The 11468-nt window shown below is 48.2% G+C and overlaps 1 protein-coding gene and 1 long non-coding RNA gene across 8 annotated transcripts in view; both read right to left on the bottom strand.

The window, feature by feature from the left end:
- Window positions 1-11359, bottom strand: part of RILPL1 (Rab interacting lysosomal protein like 1) — a 44048-nt gene extending 32689 nt beyond the window's left edge. For all 7 annotated transcript variants that reach the window (XM_082353867.1, XM_082353864.1, XM_082353862.1 and 4 more), the window contains exons 1-2: window positions 11036-11359; window positions 3540-3690 (exon numbers count right to left, since the gene is read on the bottom strand). In XM_082353867.1, coding sequence (XP_082209993.1) covers window positions 3540-3690; window positions 11036-11344 — 460 coding nt within the window. In that variant the 5' untranslated portion in view covers window positions 11345-11359. The remainder of the gene's footprint in view (window positions 1-3539; window positions 3691-11035) is intronic.
- Window positions 1-11468, bottom strand: part of LOC309610702 — a 111759-nt gene that overhangs the window by 76853 nt on the left and 23438 nt on the right. The window lies entirely within an intron of this gene.

An 11468-nucleotide genomic window follows, 5' to 3' on the forward strand; every position in this document is an offset into this window, starting at 1 on the left:
AATAAATAAATAAATAAATAAGTAAACCTATTCTCAAGAAAAAAAAATTAATGAAATTACTTTCACCTGTCCTTTTTACTTTCTTTTAATGCCACACCTAGAAAAATCATAATCATATCTGTGGCTTGCCTTACATTTTTTGGTAAAAGGCAAAAGATGTACACAACCGGGAAGAGCAACCAGTGTATTGCCTTACATTTTTTTTGGACAGTGCTGTTCTCAGCTGCCCTTCAGAAAATGGATATGTGGTCAGTTTTCATCCTCTCCTGGTGACAGAGTTGTTTGTCCAGAGCCCAGGAATTTTTTTCCAGACGCTTGAGTGTATCTCTGCACCCCCATGCCCCCAGTCCAATTGCTTCCATATCTGTAATTCATCTCCGCATGTGCTAACTAGTAGTTTCCAAGTGCTGACAAGACGATTTCCAAATACAAGAAGTAGGGAAGTGCTTTTTAATCTGGAGACTTCCAGGGAGTGGGAGACAGGAGACTGGCAGGTGCTCTGAGCGCACTGCCCAGTACTTTTTTCTTTTTTTTTTTAATTAATTTTTATTGGAGTATAGTTGCTTTACACTGTTGTGTTAGTTTCTGCTGTACAGCAAAGTGAATCAGCTATACGTACACATATATCCCCTCTTTTTTGGATTTCCTTCCCTTTTAGGTCACCACAGAGCATTGAGTAGAGTTCCCTGTGCTATACAGTAGGTTCTCATTAGTTATCTCTTTTATACATAGTAGTGTATATATGTCAATCCCATTCTCCCAATTCATCCTACTCTCCCTTCCCCCCTTGGTAGCCATACGTTTGTTCTCTACGTCTCAGTGCCCAGTATTAATGGCTGGGAAAGTAGCACTGTTCCGGGCAGGGCTGGCTCTTCTAAGCGGGCATCCCAGCCCACTCACCCCCTAAATCCTGTTTGCCCCTAGGCCTTGCCCCACTGCCTAAAGTGGTGCCAGACACACAGTCTAACTTCATGGGCTGCACCTCCTCCCAGGGACCCCTCGGCCCAGCGTCTGTTCCTCTCACAGGTGGAAGACATGCTTTTGCCCTCATTGTGTTCCCATGGCTTCCCAGGCAAAATAAAAATAACCGTGAAACGCATGCGTGGCATCTGCCCAGTTTCTCCACTCGGGTGAGGGCTGCTGTCGAGCTGAACACTGGAGCCTCCCCGAGCTCACCCCCGGGAGCTGGACCCACGCGAGATGCCAATTAACTGCGTCTCAGATGACACCCGTGTGGGCTGTCTGATGAAGAGCCCAGCAGGGATGCAGAGAGCCGAGGCCAAGCTCTCCCACACGGGGGGTGCCGTGTGCACACACATGCAACCGAGCGCTGAGGAAGCGGCTTACGGTGTTCGGGCCCGTGCCTGGGGGACCTGCGGCCTCCAGGGAGTCACTGGGGTAGGCAGGGGGAGTTCCAAGGTCACCCCTGGAGGCCTCTGGGTGCCCTGCAGAAATGTCACAGACCAAAAGATGGCTATGGGGACATCCCTGGTGGTGCAGTGGATAAGACTCCGTGCTCTCAATGCAGGGGGCCCGGGTTCGATCTCTGGTCAGGGAACTAGATCCCACATGTGTGCCACAACTAAGAGTTCGCATGCCACAACTAAGGAGCCGGCAAGCCGCAACTAAGACCCAGCACAACCAAATAAATAATAAATATTAATAAATAAATAAACAAAATAAAATAAAAACCACCAGACCATAAGGTAGAATTCCAAATGATATTAATTAGGGAGACGACTAACATTTAAAAAACAACAAAAACAAAAAAAACAAAAGATGGCTGTGGGCACCTCACTAAGTTCAACACAGTTACCACAGGACTCAGCAATTCCATGCCGAGGTATATACCTCAAAGCACCGAAAACAAATGTCCACACAAAAACATGAAGGTACCAGAACCTTCACAGCAGCACTCTTCACAATAGCCAAAAGTTGGAAACAACTCAGCGTCCATTGGTGGATGAATAGATAAATGAAACGTGGTCCAAACAGACAACGGAGTGTTACTAAGCCATAGAGAGGAAGGACGCGCCCTCTCAGCCTGTTTTCCTCCTCTTTTCAAAAAGGAGATTGGATTCGGTAACAATGGCTCATAGTAACAACAGTTAACACTTGCTGAGTGTGGGCACCAGGTACTATTCAGTTTACACGTATTAATTCATTTAATCCTCACAACAACTTTATGAGGGAGATATGGTTATTTCCCCCATTTCTACACGGGGCACTTAAGGCACACCAAGGTCAAGTGACTTGATCAAGGTCACTCAGCCAGTAAGTATTGGGTTAGGATTCACACTGGGCAGTCTGGCTCTAGCACCAACACTTATCACCACTAAGACTTTTGTTTTCACCACACGACTCACATCTCAACAAAGGAAACCCAAGGAAAAGAGGATGCCAGCACCCGGATCAAACATTTCCTTTTTCCTTGGTCCCTACGGTCCTTATACAGTGTGCTACTTTATTCTCACAGAGTGGTAAACACGAGGTCTGAACTTCAGGCCCCCATGGAAGTCCACCCCCTTCCCAACAAACGGGAGGAGGGGGCTTATATAGGGACCCAGGAAGTTTACCCAGACTAAAGAGTTGGGCCTGAGGTTCCTTGTGATCAGAGCCAGCCTCTGAATGAGAAGGAGGCTGCGGAGGGGCCCACAGCTGATGCAGCCCATGGGGGCCCAGACCAAACCCCTCTGTCTGTCTTTGCTTCTCCAGCACCAGCAGAAGGCCTGGAGTCAAGGTTCTAGATGACTGTTCGTAGGATGGATGACAGTTGGGGGGCTCCAGCACCATTCAGATCTGGGTGGCCACCCTGGGTTGCTCATTGTTAAATGTGTACCCGTGACAAGCACCTCAAATTTCTTCCCAGCACACTTAGAATAAAAATCCAAACCTTGGCCTCTAAGGGGCTATGTGATCTGACCACTGACCTCATCTTTAACCACCCTTGGCCTTGATCATCTTCTGTGACACTGGTCTCCTTGGTTTCCATAAACAGTCATGCCCCAGGGCCTTTGCACCTGCTTTCCCCCCAAGATATTTGCATGGCTCACTCCATGACTTCATTAGGGCTCAAATGTCACCTCATCAGAGAGGCCCTCCTTGATCACCATATCCAAAGAAGCACCCCACCAAGTCACCTCTATCATATCCCCCCCCCATATTTTAGTTCTTCCATAACCCTGGTCAGAATCTGGAACTGTGTCATCTGTTTGTTTACATAGTTATCACCTACCTCCTCCGCACTAGAACATAAGCTTCACGAGGGCAGGGGCTTTGTCTTGCCCAATGTGTACACCCAGTGCCTAGAGAAGAGGCTGGAAAAGTGAGGACTCGCTAACAATTCGTCAAATGAACCTCTCGGTTTCCTCACCTGTAAACCAGGCTACACAACGTCTCTCGGGCAGAGTGATGGTGAGAATCCCCATGACATGAGACACCATTGCTTGGGGACCACGCTCCTGACTGTCACTGGTGATGCCGGTGATGGCAGTGGGAAGAGCCTTCCCCTCACCCCCCACGCTGGCCCCTCCTCTTACCTTCGTGCTTCTGGAACTCCTCCTCGGAGAAGCTGACATCCTTGTGGGAGAGGTTGGTCATAAGCTGCTTGTTCTCCTCTTGCAGCTGGGCGATCTGGGAAAGGAGGTCTTGTGCTTCCCCTCGCCACACGTCCTCCACCAGCTCCAGCTCCTGCGGGGGTGAGGGGCCGGAGTGGGGTCACAGCCTGCCCAGGGCGGCAGCCTCACCCCCCCTGACCCTCGGGAGCAGCTCAGGCTTGCTGGGGCTTTGGGTTGTTCCCTTCTCCATGAGAACCAGGCCTCGGCAGGTGAGCAGATCAGGCCATCCCTAGCCCACATGGCAACTTTACAAAAAACAGAAGGCGTCCTTCCTCTGGGCAAGGTCTGCATTTATGCCGTTAGGACCTGGCCAAGTTAGAACTGCCCTGAAGACAACAATGGCATTGGAACTGTACCTTCTAACTATCTAGACAGGAGAGAGAGGGTGGAAGGGCAGCCCAAGGCTACAGGGACCCAAACATACCAATCTCTTTAGGGAGGTCATGTCCCTGATCTTCGGACAGACCCTCCATCAAGACAAACCTCTCTCCAAGGGAGAAAGAGGTTGCAAAGATCCCAGGGATACCACCTGGCCCCCGAGCTCCCTGTATATCTGAAACAGGTGTCTCTTCAAGCAGACCTGGACGACTCACTTTACAAATCTGAGGCTGTTTCCCTTAGTTGGGGAGCCCTACTATAAAAGCTCACAGTGAAGAAAACAAAAACACTAATTTGAAAAGATACATGCACCCCTATGTTTACAGTAGCATTCATTACTTACAATAGTCAAGACATTGAAGCGGGGGCTTCCCTGGTGGCGCAGTGGTTGAGAATCTGCCTGCCAATGCAGGGGACACGGGTTCGAGCCCTGGTCTGGGAAGATCCCACATGCCGCGGAGCAACTAGGCCCGTGAGCCACAATTGCTGAGCCTGCGCATCTGGAGCCTGTGCTCCGCAACGGGAGAGGCCACGATAGTGAGAGGCCCGCGCACCGCGATGAAGAGTGGTCCCCACTTGCCGCAACTAGAGAAAGCCCTCACACAGAAACGAGGACTCAACACAGCCATAAATAAATAAATAAATAAATAAATAAAATTAAAAAAAAAAAAGACATTGAAGCGACCTAAGTGTCCATCAATAGACAAATGGATAAAGAAGATGTGGTACATATATACAATGGAATACTACTCAGCCGTAAGAAAGAATGAAATCTTGCCATTTGTAACAACATGTATGGACCTAGAGAGTATTATGCTAAGTGAAATAAGTCAGACAGAGAAAGACAAATACTATATGATCTCACTTATTTGTGGAATCTAAAAAACAAACCAAACAAAACAAAATGAAAACATTCTTAGATACACAGAACAAACAGGTGGTTACCAGAGGGGAGGTGCTGGAGGGGGAGTGAAATAGGTGAAAGGGATTAAGAGGTACAAACCTCCAGTTACAAAATAAATAAGCCACAGGGATGTAATATATGGCATAAGGAATGTGGTCAGTAGTATTGTAATAACTTTGTATGGGGACAGATGGTTACTAGACTCATCTTGGTGATCATTTCATAATGTATGCAAATGTTAAATCACTGTATAGCACACCTGAAGCTAATATAATATTGTGTCAACTGTATTTCAGTAAAAAAATAAAATAAAAAAATAAAGGCTCACAGGGTTGAATGTGAAGATAAACAAGATGTCTATAAACATTATTTTGTGGATGGCTGTAATCAGAGAAACACATAATAACAAGTGTTGGCAAGGATGTGAAGAAATTGGAAAGCGCCTGCATTGCTGGTAAGAATGTAAAATGGTGCAGCCACTGTGGAAAACAGTCTGGCAGTTCCTCAATAAGTTAAAAATAGTTACCATATGACCCACCAATTCCACTTGTAGGGTCTGAGAAATGGAAACATGTGTCCACACAAAAACAGGTACATGAATGTTCCTAGCAGCACTATTCATAATCGCCAAAAGGTAGAAACCACCCAAATGTCCATCAACTGATGAAAAGGTGAATAAAATGTGGTGTATCTGGAATATGACTCAGGCAAAAAGGGATGAAATACTGACATAGGCTACAATTTGGATGAACCTTGAAAACATGATGCTGGGCAAAAGCAGCTGGTCACAAAAGGTCACACAGTGTTTGACTCTGTTGATGAGAAATGTCCACAATGGGTAAATCCACAGATACAGAAAGCATACTGGCAGCTTTCTAGGGGCAGAAGGGTTGGCAGGGAGTGAGGAATGACTGTTGATGAGTCTGTGTTTTCTTTTCGGAGCAATGAAAATGTTCTAAAATTGATTGTAGTAATGGTTGCACAGCTCTGTGAATAAACTAAAAACCATTGAATTGTATGCTTTGAATGGGTGAATTGTATGGTATGTGAATTATATTCAGTAAAGCTGTTACCAAAAAAAAAAAATAGAGGTATTTTGTAAAATCATAAACTGTATAGAATGCTGGTTTAAAGCATGGATACTGGAGCCTGTTGACCTGAGTCTGAATTCTGTTTCTGCCATGTACTAGCTGATCTTGGACAAGTTATTCAACCTTAGGGTGCCTTGGAAATGAGAAATACAGTGTTATATCTACCCCCGGGGGTGTCATGAGGATTAAATGGTTAATATATGTAGATGTTTGGAATAAGGCCCAGTACCCAGAAAGTGCTAAACATATGTCTGCTGATTTCTGGTCCTCCTACAGCCCATCCCAAGCCGGCCCAGGTGGCCGGATGTCAGCATCGCCTCCTTTCATCTTTTAAATAAGTTCCTAAATCCCATCTCCTTTGTCAGGAAGCCTGCTGCGCTGGGGAAATGAGAGGTAATAACTAAGTATTCGCACAGCTGCTTCAGGGTCACCAGGGGAGGTGAAGGGTGGGGCCAGAGGGCGAAGTGGTGGTGGAATGATGGAGTGGCCATGGGACCTTCCCACAGGCAGGTGTGGGCTGGAAGCAGAATCAGGCTCCTCCTGCCCTGGTCCTCTCTGCTCCCACCTGACAGAGGCTGAGCACACAGAGGGCCCCAGTGCCATCTCAAGTGTAACTGGCTGGGGTAGGCGGAACAACGGCCCCCAGAGAGGTCCACATCCTAATCCCTGGAACCTGAGAATATGCGAATTTACACGGCAAAAGGGATTTTGCAGATGTGATTCAGTTAAGGACCCTGAGATGGGGAGATGCTCCTGGGTTATCCAGGTGGACCCCATGTAATCACAAGGGTCCTTAAAACTGAAAGGAGGCAGGAAGGGCAGAATCAGAGACCACGTGGGGACTTCCCTGGCGGTCCAGTGGTTAAGACTCTGTGCTTCCACTGCAGGGGGCGAGGGTTGGCTCCCCGGTCGCGAAGCAGAGATCAGAGTTAGAGATTTGAAGATGCTACGCTGATGACTTTGAAGATGGAGGAAGGGGTCACAAGTCAAAGGATACAGGCGGCTCCCAGGAGCTGCAAAAGGCAAGGAAATGGATTCTCCCCTAAAGTTGCCCGCAGGAATGAATTTCCTGACACCCGATTTTAACCCAAGTGAGACTCACTTCTGACTTTTGACCTCCAGAATTTTATCCAGTACTACCCATACTGATATTATTCATAATATCATATTATCCAATGTGATCATAAATTTGTGTGATTTTGAGTCAGTAAGTTTGTGGTAATTAGTTATAGCAGCAACAGATGAATACAGACTTTAATCCTCAGTTCTTTTTTTTTCTTCTCTCAGTGAACTAAAGTTGATGCTGGGGGAGCTGGTTCTTGCCTCTGAGCTGACCACGGAGAATTCGATCTTGCCTCGAAACCAGCTAAAAAGGCTCTCCCAGGAAGTGGTCCCTGACTGATCACCTCGTCAGCCTCCTCTCAGCACTGTCTTCAAACTCCTTACGCTGGCCTGTGAGGCCCAGCATTAACAGACCCCTGTACCTCCCTGACCTCATCTCCTACCCCTCTTCCTCACTCGCTCTGCTCTTGTCACACCAGCCTTCTTTGTGTTCCTTGCACACACCAAGCTCACTCCTACCTCAGGGCATTTGCACTTGCTGCACCTCCTGCCTAGTATGCCCCTCCCCCAGATCTCTCTATGGCTGGCACCTACACTTCATTCAGATCTCAGCTCAGATGCCACCTCCTCAGGGAAGCCTTCCTGACTGCCCCATCAACTAGACACCATCCCTGGCCAGTCTCTTTTATATTTCCCTGTTTTATCTTCTTCATGGTACTTATCATAAGCTGAAATTTTTTAAAAGTTAAAAAAAATCTATCTCCTCACACTAGAATCACACCATTCCATTAGAGTAGCCACTAGCCACATGTGTCTGCTGAGCACTTGAAATGCCGCTGGTCTGAATTGAAACATGCAGTGAGGGTTAAACACTCACTGAATTTCAAAAGACATAATAGGAAAAAAAGAATGCAAAATACCTTATTAATAATTTTTTTGTAACTATGTGTGGCGATGGACGTTAACTAAACTTATGTGGTAATCATTTTGCAATATGTACATACGTCGTATCATAATGTTGTAAGCCTAAAACGAATACGATGTTATATGTCAATTATATCTCAATAAAAAATAATTTTTTACATTGATTACATGTTGAAATAATATTTTGGAACGACTGGGTTTGATAAGACATGTTATTAAAATTAACCTCATCTGGGGAATTCCCTGGCAGTCCAGTGGTTAGGACTCTGCGCTTTCACTGCCGAGGGCCCGGGTTCAGTCCCTGGTGTGGCCAAAAAAAATAAAAATTAACCTCATCTGTGTCTTTCTATCAATGTGACATGCCACATTATATATCTATGGGACAGCACTGCACTAGAAAGTCAGGTCCTTGAGGGCAAAGACCTCACCTGTTGTGGTCACCACTGTCACCCAGTACAGTGCCTGGCACTTAGTAGGTACTAAATAAATGTATCTGTTGAATGAATAAATGAACAACGTATGCTGTTTATATTATAGGCGCCTGTATCTGCACAGCCACTGCTTTCTAAAGTCTCTTCGCGTGTTTTTCCTGTCTTCCCTGTTACCCGCCCACTGCCTGAGATGAGGACCTGGCTTTCCTTTCCTTTGCATCACCCAAGTCACCTCGACGGGCACTTTGCAAGCTGCGGTCAGTCAACAGGGCTGCAGATGGAGTAACCAGGTAGAACATGATAAGACTGTGGCCTAGGTCTGAGTGATGAACAGAACTGAGTCCGGGGATCTTTTGGGAGGAAGAGTTGGTGGAAGAGAGGGTGCATGCTTTACTGGAGCCGTATTTGTCAAGAGAAAGAGAGAGAGAGAGAAGGAAGAAAAAAAGGAAGGAAGGAAGGGAGGGAGGGAAGGTGGGAGGGAGGAATGAACGGATAGACAGATAAGACGAAGGACATGCTAAGAAGATTTCTGTGGAAATAACACCTTGAAGAGTCTTTGAGGCTTACGGGGTGAGGGGAATCAGACGAGTCTCTCTTGATCCCAAGAATATGAAGTAAAGGGGACTGAAGTGGGGATGGGGAGAAAAAGGATTTTGTCCTCCGAATTAGAAAAGATCGTTCTCTGTATTTACAAATGAGTCCTGGCTTTGAACACACTGGTGTTTACTTCCTGGCTGATAGCATTCCAGAAGTGACAAGTGCAGCTGGCTGGGAATTCCACCTGCCTCCAGGCCTAGTGGCCTCCAATGGCTCCCAAGGGTGTCTGCCAGTCCGGCTGTAGCAGAACTAAAGTGCTAGGGGTGGGGACATAGGTGCCAGGACTTCTTGTGTGACTTGGGCTAAGTCCCTCAGTCCCTGTCAATAAGAGGCAGTTGTATGAGAGATCTCAAGGTCCCTTCCTTCCCCAACCCCCCGGGAGAGATGGAAGGATCTGGGGTAGGAGTAGGGGTATCTGGGGTGGGGGTGGTGTCTCCAATATCAGCCTAAGAGCCCTCGGTGAAAAACTCTCCTGGCCTAAAAACAATAGTTAACAGTGGCAAGGCCCACGAAATGGCCCAAGTTTTGTCCTGAGCACTTTAACTCTCACCACAACCCTATGAGATGGGTACTATTATTATCCCCATTTCACAGCTGAGGAAACTGAGGTACAGAGAGACGAGGTGACTTGCCCAAGATCACACAGCCCGTGAGTGACAGGGCTTGAAACCAGGCTATCTAGCTCCCAAGTCCCTGCTCCTGGGAATCTTGACATTAACTACAGGGCCAGGGACATTTTCAAGCTCCCAGCGTGATCCTGGAAACTTTGCCTAAGGCTTGGGAGCTTGAATTTCCTACCTGACCCCAGAACATAGGGACCTTTGAGGACAAACACAATCAAACCTCCAAAACACTAGTTCTCTTAATCATCCAGGGATCTGCCCTTAGGTTAAGACTGCAAACACAGCCGGGGCTCTGTTCCTTGAAAAGACACAGACCTCAAAGTACACAGTATGTGATGGCTGGCCAGAGAGTTTCAGAGAGGCCAACTGGATTTCCTGAGGCCACACAGCAAGTCAGAGTCTGCTCAGACCCCCTGATCCCCCAAGGAAAAGCGTTTCCTCCCATTCTCAGTCTGAAGGGAGCGTCCCTGGGCTGAGGTTGGGGCAGGAAACCACACGTCTCCCACTTCCTTCTCCCAGGCACCTTGTCTGGACTCCCGGCCCAGTGAGGAGTCCCTGATTCATGAGCCCAGAGCTTGTTCGCAAGGCAGAGGCTTAGCCTTAAAGCTGCCCCAAATCATCTTCCTCCAATTCAAAGAGGGTGGGGAAGAGGCACTAGAATTACCTCCACTGGGGCTGAGACTCTCAGCACTACCTTGGGACAAATCCCTCCCCCCCAACTCTGATCCTCAGTTTCTTCATCTGTAAAATGAAGAGAATAATCCCTACCTCACAGAGTAAAATCGAGGTGGGGAAACCACCTCAGGTTAATAAACTAGAAGGAACCCTGGACTGGGGTTCATGGTTCCTTTTTGCAAATTAGAACCCAGAGACTGGCGGTCAATAAGCTCAGTGACTGGAGGTCACATCCCCTTGGCTCTGGAGGGTTCTGGAATGGGATGAAGAATGGGTCCCGGTATCACATCTTCTTGGGTAACACTGAAGGGCAGGGGCGCTTATTTCATTTCTGGAAAAGAATAATATTATCTAAGCACTTTAGATAGTATCCCATTTAATTTTTATAAGGCAGGTCCTATTAGTATCATCATTTGATATGTGAGGAAATAAAGCACAGGGAGGTTAAATAACTTACTCAAGGTCACACGGCTATTAAGTGGTAAAGGTGGGATTGGAACTCAGGTCTGACTCCAAAGAACTACTCTTAATCTTTGGGGGTGCGTTTATCTCTGGGGGTGCGCAGGCTGGGCAAAAGAGGGCCAGGGGCCTCCCTCCTTCCCTCACCCAGTCCGATCGTCTCTCGTCTGTCCCCTGTATACACACGTGTGCACCTACAGTTGCCCAGTGCTGAAGGACCCCTAGGTCCCAGCGGCCACGTTGCCGGGATGGGCAGACTGAGGCTACCGCCCACCTTCTGGTGCTTGCGCTCCTTCTCGATGCGGTCCATCCTCTCCAGGCGCAGTCGGTCCAGCTCGAGGCGCAGCTCGTCCAGCTCGGGCGCGACGTGGTGGCGGCTGACCAGCACCTCCAGGATCTCCAGGACACGCACGACCTTGGGCATGAGGCGCGCGATGGCCTCGCAGCCGTGCTGGTCGATGACCCGCTCGAACTCGTGGCCCACGAGCGACGCGATGTCGTACACGTCCATGACGGTCAGCTCCGCCACGTTCTTCTCCAGCGCCGACTCGGCCGCCAGCGCCGACCCCCGGTCCTCCTCCATGGCCCCCCGCCCGGCCTCTCCCCCACCCCGCAAACTAGTGCAACTCCCAAACTTGCCGCTGTCGAGGGCAGCGCCGGGCCGGGCCCACCTCTCGCCGCTGCCGCCGGCCCGCGCTTAGCTGACC

This window comes from Balaenoptera borealis (genome assembly GCF_965194805.1).
Source record: "Balaenoptera borealis genome assembly, chromosome: 14".
Taxonomy (NCBI): Eukaryota; Metazoa; Chordata; class Mammalia; order Artiodactyla; family Balaenopteridae; genus Balaenoptera; species Balaenoptera borealis.